The 25,868-nt window shown below is 63.5% G+C and overlaps 2 protein-coding genes across 4 annotated transcripts; both read right to left on the reverse strand.

Moving 5' to 3' along the window:
- Nucleotides 1-601: 601 nt before the first annotated feature.
- On the reverse strand, nucleotides 602-13,615 carry MPZL3 (myelin protein zero like 3). 2 transcript variants are annotated; one of them, XM_068167784.1, is made up of 6 exons: nucleotides 13,501-13,615; nucleotides 10,710-10,876; nucleotides 8,730-8,940; nucleotides 7,100-7,274; nucleotides 2,605-2,668; nucleotides 1,495-1,611 (listed from the first exon to the last, which is right to left on the reverse strand). In XM_068167784.1, the coding sequence occupies exons 1-6, from the start codon at nucleotides 13,598-13,600 to the stop codon at nucleotides 1,585-1,587; spliced, it is 744 nt and encodes a 247-aa protein (XP_068023885.1). In that variant the 5' UTR covers nucleotides 13,601-13,615; the 3' UTR covers nucleotides 1,495-1,584. The 2 variants fall into 2 exon arrangements, with proteins under 2 accessions (XP_068023886.1, XP_068023885.1); XM_068167785.1 differs by lacking the exon at nucleotides 7,100-7,274 and having other exon boundaries at nucleotides 602-1,611.
- Nucleotides 13,616-14,549: 934 nt separating this feature from the next.
- Nucleotides 14,550-24,368, reverse strand: MPZL2 (myelin protein zero like 2). Of its 2 annotated transcripts, none has more exons than XM_068167768.1 (6): nucleotides 24,052-24,368; nucleotides 20,191-20,357; nucleotides 18,901-19,111; nucleotides 17,947-18,091; nucleotides 16,974-17,046; nucleotides 14,550-16,008 (listed from the first exon to the last, which is right to left on the reverse strand). In XM_068167768.1, the coding sequence occupies exons 1-5, from the start codon at nucleotides 24,149-24,151 to the stop codon at nucleotides 16,986-16,988; spliced, it is 684 nt and encodes a 227-aa protein (XP_068023869.1). In that variant the 5' UTR covers nucleotides 24,152-24,368; the 3' UTR covers nucleotides 14,550-16,008; nucleotides 16,974-16,985. The 2 variants fall into 2 exon arrangements, with proteins under 2 accessions (XP_068023869.1, XP_068023870.1); XM_068167769.1 differs by lacking the exon at nucleotides 24,052-24,368 and adding an exon at nucleotides 22,939-23,257.
- Between the last annotated feature and the right edge of the window lie 1,500 nt (nucleotides 24,369-25,868).

Below are 25,868 nucleotides of genomic sequence, written 5' to 3' on the forward strand. Positions count from 1 at the left end.
TCTCCTGAGAAAGGATGTTGGTGGGTTTGCAGCCTGAGGAAGTGGCTTTGAGTTCCCCTCTCAGTCCCAGCACATCACTTTGGGTTCTGTGTGGAAGTGAAGGACTCCCTGGTGTCAGCCTGGGGCTCTGCCTGCAGCCTGTCTGCACGGTGGGCTGGATGCTGGGCAGGTCCTCCTGCTGCACAGCTGCAGTGGGCCCCTGGGAGCTGAGGGCAAGCAGCTGTGGAGCTTCACTTCCCCTTCCCTTGCCAGCTGGCTGAAGGTGCTGTGTGTGCCAGCAGGGCTGATCCTGGGCTAGAGAGGAGTGCTTGGGGGTGGAGCAAAAAGAGAGATCCAGATTGGATGTGAGGAAGAAGTTGTTCCCCAGCAGGGTGGTGAGAGCCTGGCACAGGCTGCCCAGGGAGGTGGTGGCAGCCTCAGCCCTGGAGGTGTTTGCAGCCAGGCTGTAGGTGGCTGTGAGCAGCCTGCTGCAGTGTGAGGTGTGCCTGGCCCTGGTCTGATGGCCACAGTGGGGCTGGGCTGCTGGTTGGCCTCCCTGATCTCAGAGGGCTGTTCCAGCCCAGGGTCTGACACTCAGCCAAACAAAATCCATGGCCCAGGATGGAACAAAGCAATTTATTGCTAAGGGCACAGCAAAGCCAAGAGTAAACTTGGAGCAGGTGGGAGAGGAGCCTGAGCAGGGCTGCAAAGAGCAGCAGCTCAGAGCAGGGCCTGAAGCCCTCTGCCCTCCACTGCTGCTGCAGCAGGAAGCCCTCTCTGTTCCCAGGCAGAACTTCAGCTGCTTCCCCAGCAAGGAGAGAGGAGGAGCAGGGCTGCTGCTGCTGCTGCCCATGGAAAACTCCTGTGGGCACTGTGGGAGGCAGGGGCTGAGGTAGGTGGGGTTGTGTGTCCCCAGGAACAGAGTCCCCATGCCTGACTGCAGAGCCAGCTGAGCTGGAGGTGAATTGTGCTCCACTCCTGCAGGGAGGGAGAGCTGAAGCAGAGAAGGAAAGGGCAGCCCTGGCACTGTGAGCTGAGGAGCAGGAGGCAGCAGGGGCAGCACAGTGATCCTGCAATCAAGTGGCAGAGGAGGCCAAGCAGGAGGCAGAAAGCAGGAGAGGCTCTCTTGGCCCCAGGGCAAAGGATGCCACACAGCAGCTCCCTCTGAGCTGCCAGCCAGAGGAAGCCAGAGAGGAACAGGCTGGCAGTGCCCAGTGCTGAGCACTGCTGGCAGCTGGCACTGCTCTGCAGCCCCAGGCAGTGGCACAGCCAAGGGGGAGGTCACCAGGCACAAAGGTTTGCAGTCAGCTCAGAGCCATGCCCTGTGGCTGCAGGCAAACACAGCTGGGGGCACTGAAGTGTCCTCTGGAGGCTCTGCAGAAGGGAGGGAAAGAGACTTTGCTGTCCCCAGGCTGTCAGAAAGGTTTCCCAAGGGGTTGCTTGGTGCTTCAGGCAAAGGGATTGATCCTCTCAGCAGCCCTCTTCCAGCCTGCCAAGATCAGAGCAGGTCCTGCAGCCTGCCTGGGAGGGTCCAGCAGCCTGCACCCCCAGCTAGCCAAGGCTGGCTGTGCTGGAGCTTTGCTCTGCTGCAGCTCTGGCCTTCCATCAGTAGGGATCCTCCTCATCTGTGTCCTGGGCAGGGAGGAGAGAAACAGAGGCTGAGCACAGGAACCACAGCAGCAGCTCAGCCACACTGCAGGGAAGGTCTTGGGGGGAGCAGCTGGGCAGGAGCCAGCAGTGGGCACTGGCAGCACAGAAAGGCCAAGGGCAGCCTGGGCTGCAGCCAGAGCAGCTTGGCCAGGGATGGAGAGAGAGGATCCTGCCCTCTGCTCTGCCCTGGGGAGAGCTCAGCTGCAGGGCTGGGGACAGCTCTGGAGCCCTCAACACAACTCTGATGGTCCAGAGGGCTGGGGCAGCTCTGCTGCAAGGCCAGGCTGGGGGAGCTGGGGCTGTGCAGCCTGGAGAGAAGGCTCCAGGGGGACCTCAGAGCAGCCCTCCAGGACCTGAAGGGGCTGCAGGAAGGCTGCAGAGGGACTGCTCCCAAAGGCCTGCAGGGCCAGGGACAAGGGTTTGGGATGAGAGCAGAGCAGACTGAGATTGGATGTGAGGAGCAAGTCCTGCCCCAGGAGGCTGCTGGAGCACTGCAGCAGGCTGCTCAGGGAGGAGGTTGAGGCTCCAGCCCTGGAGCTGCTCCAGGTGAGGCTCAGCAGGGCTCTGGGCAGCCTGCTGCAGGGGAGGATGTCCCTGCTGGCTGCAGGGGTTGGGCTGGCTGCCCTCTGGAGCTCCCTTCCACCCAGCCCATGCTATGCTTTTGAGGCTCCTGAGCTCCTGACAGCAGCTTGGATGCTTTCCAAGAGGCCTCTGGGCTGGGCTCAGCCTCCTCTCTCCCCACCAGCCCTAAAGCAGTGCTGCCTCCAGCATGCCACAGGCAGCAGCCTCCCCCCCTCCTCTCTGCAGGAAGCACTGTGTGCAGCCCAGGCCTGGAGAGCCTCACACAGCAAAGCCAGCTGGGAGCCTCCTCTGGCACCCAGGGGGGGGCTGGCAAGCTCTACCTGCTGCTCCCAGCACCCCCTCTGAGCACCCAGGGTGGCAGAGCCACATCTGCTGCCAGCAGCTTGCACTTACCACACAGGCCAGGCACCAGGCTTTGAGCTTCCCTGAGCAGCTGCCTCCCTCTGGCTGGTCAGGCCTGCAGAAGAGCACAGGGTCAGGCTGGAGCAGAGGGCTCAGGCTGGAGCAGAGGGTCAGGCTGGAGCAGAGGGCTCAGGCTGGAGCAGAGGGGCTCAGGCTGGAGCAGAGGCTCAGGCTGGAGCAGAGGGTCAGGCTGGAGCAGAGGGGCTCAGGCTGGAGCAGAGGGGCTCAGGCTGGAGCAGAGGGGCTCAGGCTGGAGCAGAGGGCTCAGGCTGGAGCAGAGGGCTCAGGCTGGAGCAGAGGGGCTCAGGCTGGAGCAGAGGGCTCAGGCTGGAGCAGAGGGGCTCAGGCTGGAGCAGAGGGGCTCAGGCTGGAGCAGAGGGCTCAGGCTGGAGCAGAGGGCTCAGGCTGGAGCAGAGGGGCTCAGGCTGGAGCAGAGGGCTCAGGCTGGAGCAGAGGGCTCAGGCTGGAGCAGAGGGGCTCAGGCTGGAGCAGAGGGCTCAGGCTGGAGCAGAGGGCTCAGGCTGGAGCAGAGGGGCTCAGGCTGGAGCAGAGGGCTCAGGCTGGAGCAGAGGGGCTCAGGCTGGAGCAGAGGGCTCAGGCTGGAGCAGAGGGCTCAGGCTGGAGCAGAGGGCTCAGGCTGGAGCAGAGGCTCAGACTGGAGCAGAGGGGCTCAGGCTGGAGCAGAGGGCTCAGGCTGGAGCAGAGGGGCTCAGGCTGGAGCAGAGGGTCAGGCTGGAGCAGAGGGGCTCAGGCTGGAGCAGAGGGGCTCAGGCTGGAGCAGAGGGCTCAGGCTGGAGCAGAGGGGCTCAGGCTGGAGCAGAGGGGCTCAGGCTGGAGCAGAGGGCTCAGGCTGGAGCAGAGGGGCTCAGGCTGGAGCAGAGGGTCAGGCTGGAGCAGAGGGCTCAGGCTGGAGCAGAGGCTCAGGCTGGAGCAGAGGGGCTCAGGCTGGAGCAGAGGGGCTCAGGCTAGAGCAGAGGGCTCAGGCTGGAGCAGAGGGCTCAGGCTGGAGCAGAGGGGCTCAGGCTGGAGCAGAGGGCTCAGGCTGGAGCAGAGAGCTCAGGCTGGAGCAGAGGGGCTCAGGCTGGAGCAGAGGGCTCAGGCTGGAGCACAGGGTCAGGCTGGAGCAGAGGGCTCAGGCTGGAGCAGAGGGCTCAGGCTGGAGCAGAGGGGCTCAGGCTGGAGCAGAGGCTCAGGCTGGAGCAGAGGGGCTCAGGCTGGAGCAGAGGGGCTCAGGCTGGAGCAGAGGGGCTCAGGCTGAAGCAAAGGGGCTCAGGCTGAAGCTCAGGGGCTCAGGCTGAGCACCTCCAGCTCCTTCAGCCTGTGCCCACAGCAGAGCTGCTGCAGCCTCTGAGCATCTCTGTGGCCTCCTCTGGACCTGCTCCAGCAGCTCCATCTCCTTCCTGTGCTGAGAGCTCCAGAGCTGGGCCCAGCCCTGCAGGTGAGGTCTCACCACAGCACAAGCCTCAGTCCTGAGCCTCTGCAGGACAGAATCCTCTCCAGTGCAGCCTCCAAGGCCCCTCCAGGCCCTGGCTCCTCTGCCCAGGCCAGCAGAGGGGCAGCAGTTCCACTTTCAGTTGGGTTTGGTGGTGAGGGATGCTCCAGAGCACATCACCCCCCAGAGCTGACAGCAGCAGAAGATCTTCCTGGCTGGGGCTGAAGGGAATCCAATTACAGAAGTGAAAGACTTCCTAAGCCTCAACTGCCTCACTGCAAGGCAAAAGAGGATCTCCAGCACTCAGCCTGTGCTGCAGCCTGGGGATTGCCCAAAGCCTTCTCACCACTGCCTGAAGCCTGCCTGGGGAGCAGCAGATGGCAGAGGCTGAGCTGCAGAGGCTGAGGGAGGAGGAAGCATCCCCTGGCCTGGGGCAGCAGGCAGGAGCAGCCAGCCAGGCTCCAGGCTCCAGCTGCCAGCCAGGCCCCAGCTCCCAGCCAGCCTCCAGGCTCCAGCTGCCAGCCAGGCCCCAGCTCCCAGCCAGGCTCCAGCTGCCAGCCAGGCTCCAGCTCCCAGCCAGGCTCCAGCTCCCAGCCAGCCTCCAGCTCCCAGTCAGGCTCCAGGCTCCAGCTCCCAGCCAGGCACCAGGCTCCAGCTGCCAGCCAGGCCCCAGCTCCCAGCCAGGCTCCAGCACCCAGCCAGGCTCCAGCTCCCAGCCAGGCTCCAGGCTCCAGCTGCCAGCCAGGCTCCAGCTCCCAGCCAGGCTCCAGCTCCCAGCCAGGCTCCAGGCTCCAGCTGCCAGCCAGGCTCCAGCTCCCAGCCAGGCTCCAGCACCCAGCCAGGCTCCAGCTCCCAGCCAGGCTCCAGCTCCCAGGCAGGCTCCAGCCCCCAGCCAGGCTCCAGCTCCCAGCCAGGCTCCAGGCTCCAGCTGCCAGCCAGGCTCCAGCTGCCAGCCAGGCTCCAGCTCCCAGCCAGGCTCCAGGCTCCAGCTGCCAGCCAGGCTCCAGCTCCCAGCCAGGCTCCAGCACCCAGCCAGGCTCCAGCTCCCAGCCAGGCCCCAGCTCCCAGCCAGGCTCCAGCACCCAGCCAGGCTCCAGCTCCCAGCCAGGCTCCAGGCTCCAGCTGCCAGCCAGGCCCCAGCTCCCAGCCAGCCTCCAGGCTCCAGCTGCCAGCCAGGCTCCAGGCTCCAGCTGCCAGCCAGGCCCCAGCTCCCAGCCAGGCTCCAGCTGCCAGCCAGGCTCCAGCTCCCAGCCAGGCTCCAGCTCCCAGCCAGCCTCCAGCTCCCAGTCAGGCTCCAGGCTCCAGCTCCCAGCCAGGCACCAGGCTCCAGCTGCCAGCCAGGCCCCAGCTCCCAGCCAGGCTCCAGCACCCAGCCAGGCTCCAGCTCCCAGCCAGGCTCCAGGCTCCAGCTGCCAGCCAGGCTCCAGCTCCCAGCCAGGCTCCAGCTCCCAGCCAGGCTCCAGGCTCCAGCTGCCAGCCAGGCTCCAGCTCCCAGCCAGGCTCCAGCACCCAGCCAGGCTCCAGCTCCCAGCCAGGCTCCAGCTCCCAGGCAGGCTCCAGCCCCCAGCCAGGCTCCAGCTCCCAGCCAGGCTCCAGGCTCCAGCTGCCAGCCAGGCTCCAGCTCCCAGCCAGGCTCCAGCACCCAGCCAGGCTCCAGCTCCCAGCCAGGCTCCAGCACCCAGCCAGGCTCCAGCTCCCAGCCAGGCTCCAGCACCCAGCCAGGCTCCAGCTCCCAGCCAGGCCCCAGCTCCCAGCCAGGCTCCAGCACCCAGCCAGGCTCCAGCTCCCAGCCAGGCTCCAGGCTCCAGCTGCCAGCCAGGCCCCAGCTCCCAGCCAGCCTCCAGCTGCCAGCCAGGCTCCAGCTCCCAGCCAGGCTCCAGCTCCCAGCCAGCCTCCAGCTCCCAGTCAGGCTCCAGGCTCCAGCTCCCAGCCAGGCACCAGGCTCCAGCTGCCAGCCAGGCCCCAGCTCCCAGCCAGGCTCCAGCACCCAGCCAGGCTCCAGCTCCCAGCCAGGCTCCAGGCTCCAGCTGCCAGCCAGGCTCCAGCACCCAGCCAGGCTCCAGCTCCCAGCCAGGCTCCAGGCTCCAGCTGCCAGCCAGGCTCCAGCTCCCAGCCAGGCTCCAGCTCCCAGCCAGGCTCCAGGCTCCAGCTGCCAGCCAGGCTCCAGCTCCCAGCCAGGCTCCAGCTCCCAGCCAGGCTCCAGCACCCAGCCAGGCTCCAGCTCCCAGCCAGGCTCCAGCTCCCAGCCAGGCTCCAGCTCCCAGCCAGGCCCCAGCTCCCAGCCAGGCTCCAGCACCCAGCCAGGCTCCAGCTCCCAGCCAGGCTCCAGGCTCCAGCTGCCAGCCAGGCCCCAGCTCCCAGCCAGGCTCCAGCACCCAGCCAGGCTCCAGCTCCCAGCCAGGCTCCAGGCTCCAGCTGCCAGCCAGGCTCCAGCTCCCAGCCAGGCTCCAGGCTCCAGCTGCCAGCCAGGCTCCAGCTCCCAGCCAGGCTCCAGCTCCCAGCCAGGCTCCAGGCTCCAGCTGCCAGCCAGGCTCCAGCTCCCAGCCAGGCTCCAGCCCCCAGCCAGGCTCCAGGCTCCAGCACCCAGCCAGGCTCCAGCCCCCAGCCAGGCTCCAGCCCCCAGCCAGGCTCCAGGCTCCAGCACCCAGCCAGGCTCCAGCCCCCAGCCAGGCTCCAGCCCCCAGCCAGGCTCCAGGCTCCAGCTCCCAGCCAGGCTCCAGCCCCCAGCCAGGCTCCAGGCTCCAGCACCCAGCCAGGCTCCAGCTCCCAGCCAGGCTCCAGCTCCCAGCCAGGCTCCAGGCTCCAGCTCCCAGCCAGGCTCCAGCTCCCAGCCAGGCTCCAGCTCCCAGCCAGGCTCCAGCACCCAGCCAGGCTCCAGCTCCCAGCCAGGCTCCAGCTCCCAGCCAGGCTCCAGGCTCCAGCTCCCAGCCAGGCTCCAGCTCCCAGCCAGGCTCCAGCACCCAGCCAGGCTCCAGCTCCCAGCCAGGCTCCAGCTCCCAGCCAGGCTCCAGGCTCCAGCTCCCAGCCAGGCTCCAGCTCCCAGCCAGCACTTACTCATCAGAGACTTCAATGGAGGACTTCTTGCAGCCAGGCTTCTGCTGCTGCTGCTGCTTCTTCAGCACTCCAAACTTCCTCCCCAGCCTCACCAGCAGCAGAACCACCACCAGGGTGGAAGGGAGGAACACCAGGATGGAGAGCAGCACTGCTGAGGTGAGCTGGAAGGGAAGGCCTGCAGGGGAGACACAGAGCAGCCCAGCTCTGCCCCTGCTGAGGTGACACAGGGCTGCAGGGGGCTCTGGAGCTCATCCAGACCCAGCCCCTGGCAGAGCAGGGCAGGGCACAGCAACACATCCATGCCTGGAACCTCTCCAGAGCAGGAGCCTCCACCACCTCCCTGGCAGCCTGCCCCAGGCCTCTGCCACCCTCCCAGGGACAAAGTCTTCCCTTCTGCTCCCATGGAACCTCCTCTGCCCCTGGTGCTGTGCTTGGCCAGCCCTGAGCAGAGCCTGGCCCCAGCCCTGCACACCTTCAGCCCCAGCACTGAGGGCAGCCTCAGGCTGCTCTGCTCCCAGAGCTGCCTCAGCCTGGCCCCCCAGGGAGCTGTTCCCCTGCCTGCAGCAGCTCTGGGCCTCTGAGCTGGACTCTTCCAAGCAGTTCCCTGAGGAGCCCAGGAGTGGACAGAGATAAGTGTGAGACACAACCAAGGCCAGGGGTCAGCCCTGTGGCTAGCAGCAGGCAGGGCAGGGGCTGGAGCCCCAGGGGGGGCAGCCTGCCTGCAGGGCTCCCAGCACCCCCCCAGCACCCCCCCAGCACCCCCCCAGCACCCCAGGGCGCTGGCTGTGCAGGAAGCAAAGCCTGCAGAGGCAGCAGCTGATGCCACAGCTCCAGCACAGCCTGGGCTGCAGATCTGGGGCAGCCTGGCATGCAAGGCAGGGGAGGAGGGGCAGCAGCAGCCCTCAGCAGCTCGGAGCTGGGGCAGTTATTTTTAGCCCTCTCTCTCTCTCTCTCCAAAGCTTCTCACTTGCTGCTGCTCTGCTCTGGGCAGGGTGGAAGTGCTGAGCCAGTGCACTGCTCCCAGCACAGCTCCCACCTGGCCCTGCCTCTCCCTGCCCAGCTCAGCACTCTGCAGTGCATTCCCCTCAGGGAGAAGCACAGGAGGGTGGAAGAGACTTCTGAGGTCACCTGCTCCAACCCCTGCCCCAGGCAGGGACACCTCCCAGCCAGATGTGCTGCCTCCAGGCCTCATCCAACCTGGCCTTCAGCACACAGCCTCAGGCTGTGCCAGGGCAGGCTCAGCCTGGGGGTGAGGAAGGAGTTCTTCCCAGACAGAGAGCTTGGCCCTGGGGATGTGCTGCCCAGGGAGGTGGTGGAGTGCCCATCCCTGGGGGGGTTAGGAAGAGCCTGGCTGAGGCCCTCAGTGCCATGGTTTAGGGTGAGAGGTTGGGCTGGATGACCTCAGAGGTCTCTCCCAGCCTGGCTGGTTCTGTATCCTGTACCCACCCCCAGGCAGGAGGCAGCCAGAGCCTCCCTGGGCAGCCTGGGTCAGAGCCTCCCCAGCCCCACCCCCAGGAGCTCCTTCCTCAGCTCCTCTGACCCTGCCCTGCCTCAGCCCCAAGCCATTCCCTGCTGCCCTGGCTCCAGGCAGCCCTGTGGAGGCTGGGCCTGCCCTGGCAGAGCTGCTCACCCCTCTGTGTCACCAGCAGGGCTGTCTGGGGGATGCTGTGGTACATGTCAGGAGGGTTCTTCACGCTGCAGCTGAAGGTCCCGTTGTCACTCAGCCCTGGGTTCTGGATGGCAATGGAGGCATCCCCCCTGGCTACATCCCCCAGCCAGGAGATCCTGCCCTTGAACCTGCCCTCGGGGGCTGGGTAGGGCCCAGCCTGGTAGTGGAAGATCTGCAAGGAGGCAAAGAGAAGCAGCACAGAGAGGCAGCAGTCAGAGTGTCACAGCAGTATCACAGCATCAGTCAGGGCTGGAAGGGACCCCAAGGCTCAGCCAGCCCCAGCCCCCTGCCATGGGCAGGGACACCCCACACTAGATCAGCCTGGCCACAGCCTCAGCCAGCCTGGGCTTAAACACCTCCAGGGACAGGGCCCCAACCACCTCCCTGCACAACCCATTCCAGGGCTTCACCACTCTCATGGGGAAGAACTTCCTCCTCCCCTCCAGCCTCAATCTCCCCACCTCCAGCTTCAGTCCATTCCCCCTAGTCCTAGCACTGCCTGAGATCCTGAGCAGTCCCTCCCCAGCCTTCCTGCAGCCCCCTGCAGATCCTGGAAGGCCACAATGAGGTCACCTGGGAGCCTTCTCTTCTCCAGGCTGAACAGCCCCAACTCCTTCAGGCTGTCCTCACAGCAGAGCAGCTCCAGCCCTCTGCTCATCCTCCTGGCCCTGCTCTGGACACCTTCCAGCCCCTCCACATCCCTCTTGCCATAGGGGCTGCAGAACTGGAGGCAGGACTCCAGGTGGGGTCTGCCCAGAGCTGAGCAGAGGGGGAGGATCACCTCCCTTGCCCTGCTGGCCACACTTCTCCTGCTGCAGCCCAGGCTCTGGTTGGCTTTCTGGGCTGCAAGTGCAGACTGAGAGCTCCTGCTGAGCTTCTCCTCCCCCAGCACCCCCAAGGCTCTCTCCTCAGGGCTGCTTCCCAGCCTGGCTTTGTGCCTGGGGTTGCCTTGACCCAGCTACAGGACCCTGCCCTTGGTCTTGTTGAACCTCCTGAGGTTGGCTTGTGCCCAGCTCTGCAGCCTGTCCAGCTCCCTCTGGATGGATCCCTTCCCTCCAGCCTGCCCAGCTCCCCCTGGATGGATCCCTTCCCTCCAGCCTGCCCAGCTCCCCCTGGCTGGATCCCTTCCCTCCAGCCTGCCCAGCTCCCTCTGGATGGATCCCTTCCCTCCAGCCTGCCCAGCTCCCCCTGGCTGGATCCCTTCCCCCCAGCCTGTCCAGCTCCTTCTGGATGGATCCCTTCCCTCCAGCCTGCCCAGCTCCCCCTGGATGGATCCCTTCCCTCCAGCCTGTCCAGCTCCCTCTGGATGGATCCCTTCCCTCCAGCCTGCCCAGCTCCCCCTGGATGGATCCCTTCCCTCCAGCCTGCCCAGCTCCCCCTGGCTGGATCCCTTCCCCCCAGCCTGTCCAGCTCCTTCTGGATGGATCCCTTCCCTCCAGCCTGCCCAGCTCCCCCTGGATGGATCCCTTCCCTCCAGCCTGCCCAGCTCCCCCTGGATGGATCCCTTCCCTCCAGCCTGTCCAGCTCCCCCTGGATGGATCCCTTCCCCCCAGCCTGCCCAGCTCCCTCTCAGCATCATCAGCACCATCACCCTCAGCCTGTCCCTGCACACATCTCCCTCCCACCCCAGGACATTCCAGCAGCAGACTGCACACCAGAACCCCTCAGGTGCAGCTGCCCCTCAGGCAAGGCACCCAACACATGCTCCAAGGTGACTGCACACAACTCCAGCAGCCAGTGCAGCCCTGGGGCCCACCCCCAAGCTTCCTCTCCTGCAGCACCACCATCAGATGGCATTTCTGTGCTCAAAAGACAAAGGTGGTGCTGAGGATGAGAGCCCCAGAGCTGAAGGGGTGGCAGAGCAGAGCAGTGCAGGCAGGAGAGGCCCCAGCAGGCTGCCAGCCTGCCCAGGAGCCTGCAGCAGAGCCCTTTGCCACTCACTGTCTCCATCTGGCCCCCTGTGAGGGGTCTGTAGGTCCAGTCCACCAGCAGGCTCTCAGTGATGGGGGAGCTGGATCTGAAGGAGCACTTCAGCAGGGCTGGCTCCCCCACAAAGGCTCTCACAGTAGGGCTGATGCTGATTTCCAGGGCAAGGGCACTGCAGGCACCTGGAGGAGGAAGCACAGAGGGCAAGGGTCAGGTTGCAGCCAGCCCTGGGGGGATGCCAGCCCAGAGGTGCCAGCCCAAGGCCAGCAGCACAGCCCTGACTGCCTCCCCACAGGGCAGGGGCTGGAAGGGGCCTCTGGAGCTCAGAGCTGATCTCCAAGGCAGGGTCACAGCAACACATCCAGGAGGGTTTGGGGTGTCTCCAGAGCAGGAGACTCCACCACCTCCCTGGGCAGCCTGCCCCAGGCCTCTGCCACCCTCCCAGGGACAAAGTCTTCCCTTCTGCTCCCATGGAACCTCCTCTGCCCCTGGTGCTGTGCTTGGCCAGCCCTGAGCAGAGCCTGGCCCCAGCCCTGCACACCTTCAGCCCCAGCACTGAGGGCAGCCTCAGGCTGCTCTGCCCCCAGAGCTGCCTCAGCCTGGCCCCCCAGGGAGCTGTTCCCCTGCCTGCAGCAGCTCTGGGCCTCTGAGCTGGACTCTTCTTGACCTGAGGGCCCCAGGAGTGGACAGAGGTAAACGTGAGACACAACCAAGGCCAGGGGTCAGCCCTGTGGCTAGCACCCAGCCAGGCCAGGGGCTGGAGCCCCAGGGGGGGCAGCCTGCCTGCCAGAGGAGCCTCTGTGGGACTCCACCACCCCTCTGGGCAGCCTGCTCCAGGGCTCTGCCTCCCTTAAACCCCAGAAGCTCCTCCTGATGGTCAGCTGGAGCTGCTGCTGCTCAGCCTGTGCCTTGTCCTGGCAGCCTGCCCTGCTGGCCAGAGCCTGGCCCCATCCTCCTGGCCCCAGCAGGGCGCTGATCTGACCCCCCCAGCTTCCTGCCCTGCTGCTCCTACTCACATCTGCCAGCCCCAGGGGGGCTTCCTGGCCCTGCACACCCTGCTGCCACCAGCACCAGTGTAAAGCTCCTCCTGCTCCCCACCCAGAGCCCTGAACCCCCAGGGGCAGCAGCTGGGCTTCAGCAAAGCCTGCAGGGAGCCAAGGGCAGGGCACAGAATCAACCAGCTTGGAGAGGACCTTCAAAGCCCAACCCAGCACCCAGCACCATTGATTGCTCAGGGTCTCATCCAGCCTGGCTGCAAACACCCCCAGGGAGGGCACAGCCACAGCCTCCCTGGGCAGCCTGTGCCAGGCTCTCACCACCCTCATGGGGAACAACTTCTTCCTCACCTCCAATCTCAATCTCCCCACTTCTACTTTTGCTCCATCCCCCCCAGTCCTATCACTCCCTGGCACCCTCCAAAGTCCCTCCCCAGCTCTCTTGGAACCCCCTCCAAGACAATGAGGTCTCCTCAGAGCCTTCTCCTCTCCAGACTGCACAACCCCAACTCCCTCAGCCTGTCCCCATAGGAGAGGTGAACAAACACACACCTGAGCCACAACCAACCAGCTGAGCCCACAGCCACCCTGTGCTCCCAAGCAGCCTCCAGAGGGACAGAGCTGAACGTGCAGTGGAGACCTGTGGCTCACAGCCACCTCCAGCCTGGCGCTGGGCACCTCCAGGGTGGAGGCTCCCAGCCTGTGCCAGGCTCTCCCCAGGCTCAGATCAGCCTGGCTGTGTCCCTGCGCAGCCTGCCCTGGCTGGAGCCGTCCCTAGCATCCAACCCAAGCCTCCCGCGGCACAGCTCGGGGCTGGCTTCAGCTTGGACGTGAGGACCTTGGAGGTCTCTCCCAACCTGATCGCTGCGGTGACTCTGTCGCCGCTCGCCCGGCGGAGACCAACCCCGCCCGGGACGGAGCCTCCCGCAGACAGCAAGCGAAGGCTGCCGGCTGCCTGCCCTGCCCTGCCCTGCCCTGCCCTGCCGAGGGGCTTCGCTCCCCCCGAGGCTCCTCCTGCCGCTGCCAGCCCTCCCCGCCCCGGGCACCGACCGCCCCGGGCACCGGGCACCGACCGCATCGGGCACTGGGCACCGACCGCATCGGGCACCGACCGCATCGGGCACCGGGCACCGACCGCATCGGGCACCGGGCACCGACCGCATCGGGCACCGACCGCATCGGGCACCGGGCACCGACCGCATCGGGCACCGGGCACCGACCGCATCGGGCACCGACCGCATCGGGCACCGACCGCCCCGGGCACCGGGCACCGACCGCATCGGGCACCGGGCACCGACCGCATCGGGCACCGACCGCACCGGGCACCGACCGCATCGGGCACCGACCGCATCGGGCACCGACCGCATCGGGCACCGACCGCATCGGGCACCGGGCACCGACAGCATCGGGCACTGGGCACCGACCGCATCGGGCACCGAGCACCGACCGCATCGGGCACCGACCGCATCGGGCACCGACCGCATCGGGCACCGGGCACCGACCGCATCGGGCACCGACCGCATCGGGCACCGGGCACCGACAGCATCGGGCACCGGGCACTGACCGCATCGGGCACCGACCGCATCGGGCACCGACCGCCCCCGGCATCGGGCACCGACCGCATCGGGCACCGACCGCATCGGGCACCGGGCACCGACAGCATCGGGCACCGGGCACCGACCGCATCGGGCACCGACCGCATCGGGCACCGACCGCACCGGGCACCGACCGCCCCGCTCCGCTCCTGCCCTGCCCGGAGCTCCCAGCTCCACCGCGCCCCCCGCCCCCCCCGCCCGGGGACTCCCCGTTACCCAGCAGAAGCAGGAACCCCCGCGGAAGGAGCAGGAGGAAGGGCAGGGGGGAGCCGCCCCCGGTCGCCGCCACTGCTGCGCCGCCGCCGCCGCTGCGCATCCCGGCTCCGGCCCAGGGCTGCAACATGGCGGCGCACCTGCGCGCGCGCCGGCAGGTGAGGGCGGGGCCACGCCCCGAGGTGGCCGCCCCGCCCCGCCCCCCCGCGTCGCCATGGCAACGGCCGGCGCCGAGCCGCGCCAGCGCCTGGCCGGGAGGTAGCCCCGGGAGCGGCCCCGGCATCGGTCCTAGCCCCGGGACCGGTTCTAGCTCCGTTTCGTGGCCCCGACCCCGGGAGCAGCCCCAGCCCCGTTCCGCCGCCCCGAGATCGGTTGTACCCCCGTTCCACGGCCCAAGCCCCGGGAGCAGCCCCCGCCCCGGGATCGGTTCTAGCCCCGTTCCGTGGCCCCAGCCCCGGGAGCAGCCCCAGCCCCGTTCCGCCGCGCCGGGATCGGTTCTAGCCCCGTTCTACGGCCCCAGCTCCGGGATCGGTTCTATCCCCGTTCCGCGGCCCCAGCCCCGGGAGCAGCCCCGGCCCCGTTCCGCCGCGCCGGGATCGGTTCTACCCCCGTTCCACGGCCCCAGCCCCGTTCTGCCGCCCCGGGACCAGTTCTACCCCCGTTCCACGGCCCCAGCCCCCGGGGAGCAGCCCCAGCCCCGTTCCGCCGCTCCGGGATGGGTCCTAGCCCCGTTCCGTGGCCCCGGCCCCCGGAGCAGCTGTAGTGCCGTTCCGCGGCCCCGGCATCATAGATGCAACAAGCAGTTGTAGCCCCGTTGCACGGCCCCGGGAGCAGCCCCAGCCCCGTTCCGCCGCCCCGGCAGCAGCCCCAGCGCCGTTCCCCCGCTCCCGGAGCGGAGGTAGCCGAGACGGGAGCCACGTCTTTGGGCCGCAGGAATCTCTGCTCTCCCACCGGGCTCTCCGCACTCCCCGGTTCCGGGGGGGCTGTGTTTTGGGTGCAAACCCTCCCCCTGTGCCGCACGCCGCCGCCGCCAGCACGCCACCGCCGCTTCCCTCCACGTGGCTCCTTTATTTATGGCACACGGTTGGAAACAAAAACACAGCCACAGACAACGTGGCCAGTACCTGGCGGAGCAGAGCTGTAAAGCCATAAAGATATTCTCTACCCCGACAGAGTTGTCGGGGGCAGGGCAGGGGCTGGGCGCTGGGTAAACGCCGCAGCAGCGCTGTGATTTCTCACTCACCATGGAATGTGCTTGGGTTGGAAAAGCCCTCTGAGAGCAGCCAGGCCAACCAGCGACCCAACCCCACCGTGGTCACCAAAACACCTCCCCAAGCGCCACGGCCACAGGTTTCTTGCACACCTCCAGGGATGGGGACTCCGCTGCCTCCCTGGGCAGCCTGTTCCAAGCCCTGACCACTCTTGCAGCAAGGAAATTCTTCCTCAACTCCAACCTCTCCTTCTCCTGGCTCAATTTCAGGGTGGAAGGGAAGCCTGCAGCAAGCAGGGATCGGGGGGGCTTTACCCCATTGAACTAGATCAAGGGGCTCCCTTTCTGAAGGAGAATCAATCCATCAAGCAATATGTGCTGGGGGGCACCTGGGCAAGAAGCAGCACCCCCAGGCAGTGGTGGGATGCTGCTGTTGTTGCTGCAAGCCCGATGCCATGCCCACAGCTGCCACCCCACAGAGCAGCAGGAGGGTGCCTCAGCCTGGGCAGCACTGCTTGCTCAGGGCAGGCTCTGAGCTGGACCTGCAGCCAGCTCAAGGGTTGGAGCACCTGCAGCGGTGCTCAGGAGGCTGCCGAGCAGGGGGAAGCAGCATCCTGCACGGTGGTGGGAAGTGAGGAGGCGAGCAGAAAGGAGGTCAACGTGGGGTTGTGCTGGGAGCAGCTGAAGTGTGTGGCTGCACAGGAGGCAGCCACCTCAGCTGCTGTAGATGCAAAGCTGCAAGAGGTCAGCGTGAAAAGCACCCCTTAAACACAAAGCAGCAGAAACTCCCTAGCTGCTCACAGTTGCCCTTTGCAGCAGCAAAAGGGATTGAAAGCATCTTGTAGCCAGAGGCTGCTGCTGTGATCCCTCTCAGGCCATCTTCCTTCTTGTGATGCCAAAGGGAAATTTGAGGCAGGGAAATAACAAAGAAACAGGGCAAGACACAAAGCACCTTGCAGCATTTAAGGTGCAAGAGTTGTCTGAGCAGAGACTGTTCCGTGGCTGAGCGCTCAGCAATCCTGACCTTTGGTTCAACTCTTCCGGCAGGTTGTTGCCTTCAGAGCAGCTTTCTCCAGGCTCTGCCAGCGTGGAGATGAAAGGGAAGCTCTTTGTTCGTGGGGCAAGGTCCTCCTGCTTTCCTTCAGCGAGGGAAATTTGCATCCCCTGGTCCTGTCACCCTCCTTCCTGGCAGGACTTTCAGGTTGAGCAGGGCTGCCAGGCCGGGCAGCACGAGGCGTCTGTAATTCAGCTTGGTTCTGATGTCCCAAATTACCACCTCCCACCCTGGGCTTTAGAGGCACCTGAGAAGAAAGGGCAGAGGGGGGAAAACAAAACCAGGCTCATTACTCAGGCTTATTGTTGAGAACAGAAATGGTTAGAGGCAACTGCTGACCTCACAAATGGAGTGGAGGAAGGGGGTGGGGGCAAAACACCAAAGGATGCTGAAACCTTCCAGCAGAGCCAGCAACTCTGGGAGGAGCTCTAAGCCCTCTGGTGGCAATTTTCAAGCAGCTGAGATCGAATGGATCAAAGATCAGGTTCAGAACTGCTGAGGGTGAATTCGTTCCTCTTGCTGCACAAGGCAGGCACACATCGAGGGAGAGCAGCAAGGGCAACTGGGGGGGAAACCTTCACCATTAAGGGGGGGGAGGGGGGGGGGGGAAGGTCTCCACTGCATGTTCCTCTCTGTCCCTCTGAAGGCTCCTTGGGAGCACAGTGTGGCTGTGGGCTCAGCTGGTTTGTTGTGGCTCAGGTGTGTGTTTGTTCACCTCTCCTATGGGGACAGGCTGAGGGAGTTGGGGTTGTGCAGTCTGGAGAGGAGAAGGCTCTGAGGAGACCTCATTGTGGCCTTCCAGTATCCAAAGGGGGCTCCAAGAAAGCTGGGGAGGGACTTTTGAGGGTGTCAGGGAGTGATAGGACTGGGGGGATGGAGCAAAAGTAGAAATGGGGAGATTGAGATTGGAGGTGAGGAAGAAGTTGTTCCCCATGAGGGTGGTGAGAGCCTGGCACAGGCTGCCCAGGGAGGTGGTGGAAGCCTCCTCCCTGGAGGTGTTTGCAGCCAGGCTGGATGTGGCTGTGAGGTGTCCCTGCCCATGGCAGGGGGTTGGAGCTGGCTGATCCTTGAGGTCCCTTCCATAGGATCCCTTCCCTTCCCTTCTATGACCTCCAGACAATAAAGAGCCAGGTAAAACTGCCCTAAAGAGCCTGCAGAGAGAGCAGGATGTGAGTTAGTGGATGCCTGAGTGGACACCTGCACTGTACTTACCATCCAAGACCTCTACTCTTCCAAGGGGGCTGCTTCTTTCTCTTCTCTGACCTTCAGGTTCTCCTTTTCTGTGCTGTCATTAAAAAGAGAGGGGGAAAAGGTTAAAAAAAGAGGGGAAATGCTGAAAAAAAAGAGGCTAAATCAGCATCAGATGTTCTGAGCAGCAGAGACACCTTCTGAGGGACATCTGGCATGCAAGGCATAAAGGCAGATAAGATGCCAAGCATGCTGCATGCATGGAGACCACAGTGCCAGGTTCAGGGAGAGATCAGCTGCCAGCTGCCACCACAACTGCTGGAGAGGCTCCAGAGGAGGCCATGAAGATGATCAGAGGGCTGGAGAAGCTTCCCCCTGTGGGGACAGGCTGGGAGAGTTGGGGCTGTTCAGCCTGGGGAAGGCTCTGGGAAGAGCTCAGAGCAGCCTTCCAGGACCTGAAGGGGCTGCAGGAGAGCTGGGCAGGGACTTTAACAACGGGTTGGGAGTGGCAGGAGGAGAGGGAATGGATTGAAGCTTGAGGAGGGCAGATTGAGACTGGAGATGAGGAAGAAATTCTTGTCAGTGAGGGGAGAACAGGCTGCCCAGGGAGGCTGTGGCTGTGCCCTCCCTGGGGGTGTTCAGGGCCAGGCTGGATGAGGCCCTGAGCAGCCTGGGCTGGTGGGAGGTGTCCCTGCCCGTGGCAGGGGGTTGGAGCTGGATGAGCTTTAAGGTTCCTTCAAACTTAAACCATTCTATGAGTCTATGACTGAATCCTTCTCCAGGTGAGGAGACTGTGAAGAGGAGGAGCAGAATGAGGTCTCCTAAAGCTCACTCATCCCGGGGCTCTGCTCTGACTGCAAGCCAGCAGCCAATTAGCGCTAATTACGCCGGCAGCTTCGCACTGCAGACGCTCAGCCTCCAGTCCAAGCCAATGAGTCAGGCTGGCTGCAAGGATATTTGAGGAGCTTCCCCAGGAGCCTCTCTCCCCTGTGCTTACAGTTCGGTGTCTGCCACCTCGATGCCCCTCTCCTCGGCTCTCTTGCGCCGGTGCCGGCAGAGGATCACCGCAGTCACCACCACAATCATCAGGACGCAGGCAGAGCCGATGGCCACCGCCAGGAAGTGGATCTCTGAGAAGTACACTGTGTGGAGAGAAGCATGGACATGGAGGACACACAGAGTGGCTCTTGGCATGAGCCTGGGAGCACACACCCCCACGGGCATCACTTTCCCCCAGGCTCTGTTTTCCCTGTGTGCATTGGCTCCCCTCAGGCTCTCTCTTCACAAATCCTTTACTCCACGGATTCCTCCCAGACGTGGAAAGCCATCCAGGGGTTCACACTGCCACAACCACACTGACCTCCCCAGCACAAGAGGGACCTGGGCCTGCTGGAGAGGCTCCAGAGGAGGCCACAAAGATGATCAGAGGGCTGGAGAACCTCCCCTGTGAAGACAGGCTGGGAGAGCTGGGGCTGCACAGCCTGGAGGGCAGAACCAGGCTGGAAGAGACCTTTGAGATCATCGTGTCCAACCCAAATGGAGGATAGAGAAGGCTGCAGGGAGACCTCAGGGCTGGATTTCAATATCTGAGGGGGGCTACAGGAAGGCTGGGGAGGGACTGCTCAGAAGGGCTTGGAGGGATGGGACAAGGGCAATGGTTTGAAACTGGGGCAGGGGAGATTTGGGTTGGACATCAGGAGGCAGATTTAGGTTGGACACCAGGAGGGAGCTCTGCACAGGGAGGCTGGGGAGACACTGGCACAGGCTGCCCAGGGAGGTGGCTGAGGCTCCATCCCTGGAGCCATTGAGGCTCAGCCTGGCTGTGTCCCTGTGCAGCCTGCTCTGGCTGGAGCTGTCCCTGCTGTGGGCAGGGGGCTGGGGCAGGATGCCCTCGGAGGGTCCCTTCCAGCCTGCTGCCAGCTGTGGCTCCGTGCCGGGGTCTCGGCCTCACCTTTCTGCACCACTCTGAGCCGCACCTCCCCGATGGTGCCGTAGAAGTCCGGGGGGTTGTTCACCTGGCAGGTGAAGGTCCCATTGTCCGTGGGCTGCAGGTTCCAGATGATGATGGAGGCGTCGTACTGCTGGACGTTGCCGTCCCAGGTGACTCTCTGCTTGAAGCGCCCTGCCGGGGGCTCGTAGGGCTCCTTCAGGTAGCGAAACACCTAGGGGAGAGCAGCTCTCAGTGCTGCACACCAGGCAGCCCAGCCAGGGGCTGCCTGGGCTGCCAGGCTGGGGGGCATGGAGCAAAGCTAGGAGTGGGGAGATTCAGATTGGATGTCAGGAAGAAGTTGTTCCCCATGAGGGTGGTGAGAGCCTGGCACAGGCTGCCCAGGGAGGTGGTGGAAGCCTCCTGCCTGGAGGTGTTTGCAGCCAGGCTGGAGGTGGCTGTGAGCAACCTGCTGTGGTGTGAGGTGTCCCTGCCCATGGCAGGGGGTTGGGACTGGCTGAGCCTTGAGGTCCCTTCCCACCCTGACAATTCTGTGATCCTCTTGTTGAGGAGCAGCAGAGCTGACCCCAGGGCATCTCCAAGGCTGTTTCTGAAGACAGTGCCTTGTGCTGTCCAGAGAAGAGCCAAGAGAATGATCTGAGGAGTGGAAGACCTCCATGTGAGGAAAGGCTGAGAGAGCTTGGTGTGTTCAGCCTGGAGAAGGGAAGGCTTAGGGGAGACCTCATCACCATGGATCAGTGCATCAAGGCTGGCTACCAGGAGGATGGAGACTCCCTCCTGACCAGGAATCCCCTGGAGAAGCCGAGGGGTGATGGGGGCAGGGAACTGCTGGGGACATTCCCTTTGGACCCCAGAGGAAAATGTTTCCCCATGAGAACAGTTGGACACTGGAATCATCTCCCAAGGGCAGCAGTGGAGTCCCTTCCAGGGGAACACTTTCCAGGCTCAGCTTGGCAGGGTCCTGGGCCAGCTCATTGCAACTCTGCTGTCACCCAGACAGGTTGGGGCAGAGGATCCTTGGGGTCCCTTCCAACCTGGCACTCCGAGGAGCTGTCAGTGCTGGGCACCAGGCAGTCTGTGGCGGCAGCAGCAACGTGGAAGTGGGGCAGCAGAGCTGCCTTCACCCAGCTGCTCCCAGGGGAACTCCAAGGCAGCTTCTACAGACAGCTCCTTGTGCTGTATGCCCAGGCCTGGCCTTTGGGCACTCACAGAGCTGACCTAGTGCTGGGTCTGGGGGCTGCTGCGCTTGGGCGAGCGTGCAGCGGTGCCATGCAGCATTAAGGCTTCACTTACAGGCTCATGGGAGCTCAGGTCCTCGGGCTGGAAGTTCCAGGTCACTGCCAGGTTTGGGCTAATGGGGCTGGTGCTGGAAAAGGTGCATTTCAACCTCAGCTTGGTGCCGTTCACAGCCTTCACCTCCTTGGCAGTGTAAACCTCCACGGCCGCCGCAGGCCACAGTGCTGCAGGGGGAACCAGAGAAGAGGTTAGGGGCGATGGAACCTGCCCGGGTGTAAGCTCAGCACTTCTCCCTATCTGCTTGTAGTCTGCAGGGCTGCCTGCCTTATCTATCCCTGTCAATGTTTAACCTGACAGTGAGAAGCAGGCAGGTAATGAGGGAGATGATCCTGGGCATGCAGGATGCAAGAGGTCCCCCCCTGTGCTTCCTGGGTGCTGCTCTTAAAGCCTGCATTCACCTGAGCTGCTGCTGCAGCTCCCTGTGGCCTCACAGCTAAACACTCACAGATCTGATAACTGCTTGGGAGAGAAAGGAGCTCTGAGGAGCAATTGTCTAAAGGGACAACAGGCTGGAGGGAGGGGGGCAGGAACAAACCTCCTCTATGGGATGAGGACAACCTCCTCCATGGGGACAGGCTGGGAGAGCTGGGGCTGTTCAGCCTGGAGAAGAGAAGGCTCCAGGGAGACCTTAGAGCAGCCTCCCAGTGCCTGAAGGGCTCCAGGAGAGCTGGGGAGGAACTTGTGACAAGGGCTGGGAGTGCCAGGATGAGAGGGAATGGATTGAAGCTGCAGGAGGGGAGACTGAGCCAGAGATTAGGAAGAAATTCTTGGCAGTGAGGGTGGGGAGACTCCGGCACAGGCTGCCCAGGGAGGCTGTGGGGCTGGAAGTGTTCAAGGCATCGAATGGAGCCTTGAGCAAACTGCTCCAGGGGAAGGTGTCCCTGCTCATGGCAGGGGCTTGGAACTGGATGATCTTTAAGGCCCCTTCCCACCCAACCCATGCTGTGAATCTATGGAATGAGACATCCGGGAGGGGCAGTGCTGCTGTGAACACACACACACACACCCCCGTCCCCCCCTTTAAGCACAGCCTCGCTGCTGACTGCCCCCCAAGATCCCAGACCACTTCTCCTGTGCCTGGTGCCGCTCACAAGCTCTCACAAGAGCCAGGGACCTGCTTGCACTCGCAGACTGCTTCAGCCAAGCAGCTCCCAGAGGAGCTGCCGAGCCCCATTCACCAGCTGCCCTTTCCCTTGCTAGAGCCTTTCCTTGAGGCACTCCCGTGTTAGCAGCCTGAGCGCCCTGCAAAGTGCTCTCCTTGCTGTAGGAAGCACCCATCAGGAGGTCAAGAGCCCGGCTGGGCAGCTCTAGCTCAAAGGCAATCACTGCGAGAAGCCCCCCGGGACAGCCTCAGGGTAAATGTCTTCGTTTATCAAAGCGGCAGCTTCTGTTAACCAAACCACCGCCAGCTGCCACTTGGAAGGACAAAAAGAAGTCAGCATCGCTGACTCGCTGCTGGCCTGGGAGGAAGACAACCAGCAGGACACAGAAGGAATTAAAGGGAATTAAATGGGAAACCCACAACGGTGGTCTCCGAGTTCCCACTTCCCCCCCTCCCCCTGCCCACTTCAGCTCTCTCTGGGTTGGTTTCCACCTCGCAGGGCTGTGCTAAGCACCTTGCTGCTGCTGCTGGGGACATCCTTCCCTGCTCCTAATCCTCTGCTCCCTCTGTAGTTTCCTTTGCTTCAGCGGTGGAATTAACCCAGCAGAAAAGGAAAGGGTTAATGATTTCCTGCCGCTTGGAGAGGAGGTAACTCATCTCACTTTGATTCGAGCAAGTGAACGAAAAGACCCCAACAAGCCAAATCTCCCCCCAAAAAACCTTACAAACAGAGCCCCAAGACCTCATCCAAACAAAACGACCCCAAAAAACTCCTAAATAAAACCTCAACACCCCGGCAAACAAAAAGACCCCCGAAGAGAACCCGAACGAGCAAATCCCGAACAAGGAGACCCCGAAGAATCCCAAGCAAACAGAATGACCTCCAAAAAACCTCTCAGCCCAAATGCGCCCCCCCAAAACCACCTCCCAAACAAGATAGGACCCCCCAAACCCCCTCTCAGCCCAAACTCGAGCCCCCCAAACCCCCTCTCAGCCCAAACTCGAGCCCCCCAAAACCCCCTCTCCTCAGCCCAAACTCGAGCCCCCCAAAACCCCCTCTCCTCAGCCCAAACTCGAGCCCCCCAAACCCCCTCTCAGCCCAAACTCGAGCCCCCCAAAACCCCCTCTCCTCAGCCCAAACTCGAGCCCTCCAAACTTCCTCTCAGCCCAAACTCGAGCCCCCCAAACTTCCTCTCAGCCCAAACTCGAGCCCCCCAAAATCCCCTCTCCTTAGCCCAAACTCGCGCCCCCCAAAACCCCCTCTCAGCCCAAACCCGAGCCCCCCAAAACCCCCTCTCCTCAGCCCAAACTCGAGCCCCCCAAAACCCCCTCTCCTCAGCCCAAACCCGAGCCCCCCAAAACCCCCTCTCCTCAGCCCAAACTCGAGCCCCCCAAAACCCTCTCTCCTCAGCCCAAACCCGAGCCCCCCAAAACCCCTCTCAGCCCAAACCCGAGCCCCCCAAACCCCTCTCAGCCCAAACGCCCAACCCCGAGCACTGCGGGCGGTATAATGCGGCCTCGTACAAGGACAGCCGCCGCATTTCCTGTGCTCGAGAATCATTTACAGCCAAGGACTTCCCGGCCAGATTGCTTGCTTTGGTTTTTTTTTCCCCCTTTTCTTTTCCCAAAGGGAAATAACTAACTCAGTGGACGCCTGGAATGCCGCAGCCCCGAAGGTGTTCGCCAGCGGAAGACTTCCTTGGCAGCCATCGAAGATTCGGAGCCAACTCTTTTCCCTCTTTAAACAACTTCAGAAGCAAATAAATCAATGCAAAGCGGAGGGGAAGTGAGACCTGCCCGGGGTGGTGCTGCTTTGGCAGGGAGGGATTGGACTCGGTGGTCTCCACAGGTCCCTTCCAGCCGCCGCGCAGGGTGTCCATGTGCTGAGGGATTTGAGATCCGGGATCGCAGAGGCATTCAGGTTGGAAGAGACCCTCAGGGTCACCAAGTCCAAAGCGACAGCCCTGCTCAAATGGTGGCCTCCTCCCTTGCCATCTTTGCTGGCCACAGGGAATTCATACAACCGTCAGGGCTGGAAGGGACCTCAAGTCTCAGCCAGTTCCAGCCCCCCTGCCATGGGCAGGGACACCTCACACCACAGCAGGTTGCTCGCAGCCACATCCAGCCTGGCCTTAAAGACCTCCAGGGATGAGGCTTCCACCACGTCCCTGGGCAACCTGTGGCAGGCTCTCACCACCCTCATGGGGAACAACTTCTTCCTCACATCCAATCTCAATCTCCCCACTTCTAGTTCTGCTCCATCCCCCCCAATCCTATCACTACCTGAGACCCTAAAGAACAGCTTTGCTGCCTGCCTGCGATAGTTGCGGTGGGAACCCTCTCCACCGCCCCCCCGGGATCGCCGCCCTGGGAGCCAGCCCAAGCCGCCGCCGCTGCCGAATAATCTCTAAGTGTCTGGTAACAAAGACAGCGAAAAAAGCAATACCTCGGACTAAAGTTCATCTTCCTGGAGGGAGGGGAGAAGAGGTGCAACCGGAGCTCAGAATGAGCTCAGTGTTCACTTTCCCCCTGAACACGCCTAAACCTGTTTGTCCACCGAACTCCGCCGCTTCCTGCCGCTCGCAGCCAGCCCCGGACCCAAAGAGCCGCAGCCACCCCCCGACCCCCTCACTCCCCCCCGCCCCCCAGCTTCTGCGACTCCTGCAAAGCCGCTGCCCGATCGGGATGATGGGGAAGGGATGAGAGGAGGAAAAGCGAGAGGGCAGCAGAGGCCAAGCGGCTCCAGATCTCCTTACCTCGCAGCTGCAGTGCCAGGAAGAGCAGAGCCCGCAGCCAGCTGGGGCCACGCATTGGCAGCGGGAGGTTGGACTGCGCAGGCTGAGCCGCACCGAGCATTCGTTTCAGGTTCTCACTACCTGGATGAAAGTTAAAGCTTTCCCCCCAACCCCCGCCCTGCCCCGAGTCTTCCCAGCAGCGTAGAGCAAATTCCTTACTCCGAGCGCTTCCCTGCCCCGGCTGCCAAAGGCGAGGCGCGGTCCGGCCCGGCTCCCCCCCGGGTGTGAAACAAGGCAGCTTTTCAAGGCAAGTTTTAATTTCTTCTGCCTCCCATATTCCTTTGCTCTTTGGTGTTGCAATCATCCCTCCGCCCAGCTTCACCTGAAACCACTCCCCTCTTGGGGGAGGTAAGTCGTGTTCCTGGAAGAAAGGGCGAAGGTGTTTGGCGACAGCCCGAAGGAACGAGGGGCAATCGTTTGACAAAAACCTGCGAACACACTCCCCCCACCCCCCAAAGAAAAGCAACCCAGAGCAGGGAGCCCTCCGGCAGCGACGTGGGAATGCATCCAGAGGATGGGAAATGCCCTCCCCAAACAGATACCTTGCAGGGATCGCTGAGCTGGGGCTGGTTAGCCTGGAGAAGAGGAGGCTGGGGGTGGGGGGGATCTCATCAATGCTTACAAATATCTAAGGGGGGGGGGGGGTGTCAGGAGGATGGGGCCAGACTCTTCCCAGGGGTGCCCAGTGGCAGGACAAGAGGTGATTGGCACAAACTTGAACATGGGAAGCTCCTTCCAAACATGAGGAGGAACTTCTGCGCCATGAGGCTGCTGGAGCCCTGGAGCAGGCTGCCCAGGGAGGTGGTGGAATCTCCATCTTTGGAGACTTTCGAGGCCCACCTGGATGCGTTCCTGTGTGCCCTGCCCTGGGTGACCCTGCTCTGGCAGGGGGTTAGACTGGATGAGCACCAGAGGTCCCTCCCAACCCCTAACGTTCTGTGACTGAGTCTGTGAAGGGCGCTCACAAATCCCCTCTGCTCTCGCAGCCTTAGGAGCAGCTCTGGCAGCTCTGTCGGCTCCAGGCAGAGGGACAGGGCAGGGCAGTGCGCTCCCAGCCTGCCCGTGCTGGAAGCACGGCTTGGACAGGCTCCTGCCCCTCTCCCGTGGGGGTCTTCCCCTGCATCAAGCTCAGGTTAGGAGCGGGAGGGCTCCCGGCTGGCGGCAGCAGAGCAGGCTGCGAGGGGCAGGAGCGCCCTCTAGCGGCGCCAGGCCACCTCCGCGCCTGCTGGCGACCCGGGGGGCGGCAGAGCCTGGGGACCCCTCCAAAAGAGGCACAGCAAAGGCACAGCAAAGGCACAGCAAAGGCACAGCAGAGACACAGCAGAGACACAGCAGAGGCACAGCAGAAGCACAGGCAGCCCAGAGTGGGCCAGGGGCAGAGGGGGCTGAGCACAGGCTCTGGGCTCCCGCTGGCTCTGCATGGCTCAGGCTTTCGGGGTCTCTGCTGCACCCACCCTGTTCCTCCTGCTTTTGGCAGCTCTCCCCAGCCTTCCCCAAGCCCTTTACCGTTTGGGAGGGCTGCTAGGAAGAAACAAAGCAGATTTCATTGCAGGTGCAGTTGGTGAGTCCCAGCACTGCCTGGAAGCCTGGAATTGCTTTTGCAGGCTGGTGGCACCCGGAGAGAAACAGCAAGGCAGCAAAGCAAGGTCCTTCCTGGTCATAGAATCAGAATAGTAAGGGTTAGAAGGGGGCCTCTGGAAGTCTCTGAGTGAAATCCTCCTGCCAGAGCAGGATTGCTTAGGGCAGGTCACCCCCATGTCCAGGTGGGTCAGGGAAGT

Source organism: Melanerpes formicivorus, unplaced genomic scaffold (genome assembly GCF_026170545.1).
Source record: "Melanerpes formicivorus ecotype bairdi unplaced genomic scaffold, bMelFor1.0.p_v2 SCAF_123, whole genome shotgun sequence".
NCBI classification, from domain to species: domain Eukaryota; kingdom Metazoa; phylum Chordata; class Aves; order Piciformes; family Picidae; genus Melanerpes; species Melanerpes formicivorus.

Coding starts and splice junctions, on each gene's coding strand:
- MPZL3 (XM_068167784.1), bottom strand. CDS start 13,600: ATGCGCAGCGGCGGCGGCGGCGCAGCAGTGGCGGCGACCGGGGGCGGC. Junction 7,275..8,729: donor CCTGCTGGTGACACAGAGGG/GTGAGCAGCTCT, acceptor TCTCCCCTGCAG/GCCTTCCCTTCCAGCTCACC. Junction 1,612..2,604: donor CCTGGTGCCTGGCCTGTGTG/GTAAGTGCAAGC, acceptor CTCCCTGCCCAG/GACACAGATGAGGAGGATCC.
- MPZL2 (XM_068167768.1), bottom strand. CDS start 24,151: ATGCTCGGTGCGGCTCAGCCTGCGCAGTCCAACCTCCCGCTGCCAATG. Junction 20,358..24,051: donor CCTGGCACTGCAGCTGCGAG/GTAAGGAGATCT, acceptor TTCCCCCTGCAG/CACTGTGGCCTGCGGCGGCC. Junction 19,112..20,190: donor ACCTGAGCTCCCATGAGCCT/GTAAGTGAAGCC, acceptor GCTCTCCCCTAG/GTGTTTCGCTACCTGAAGGA.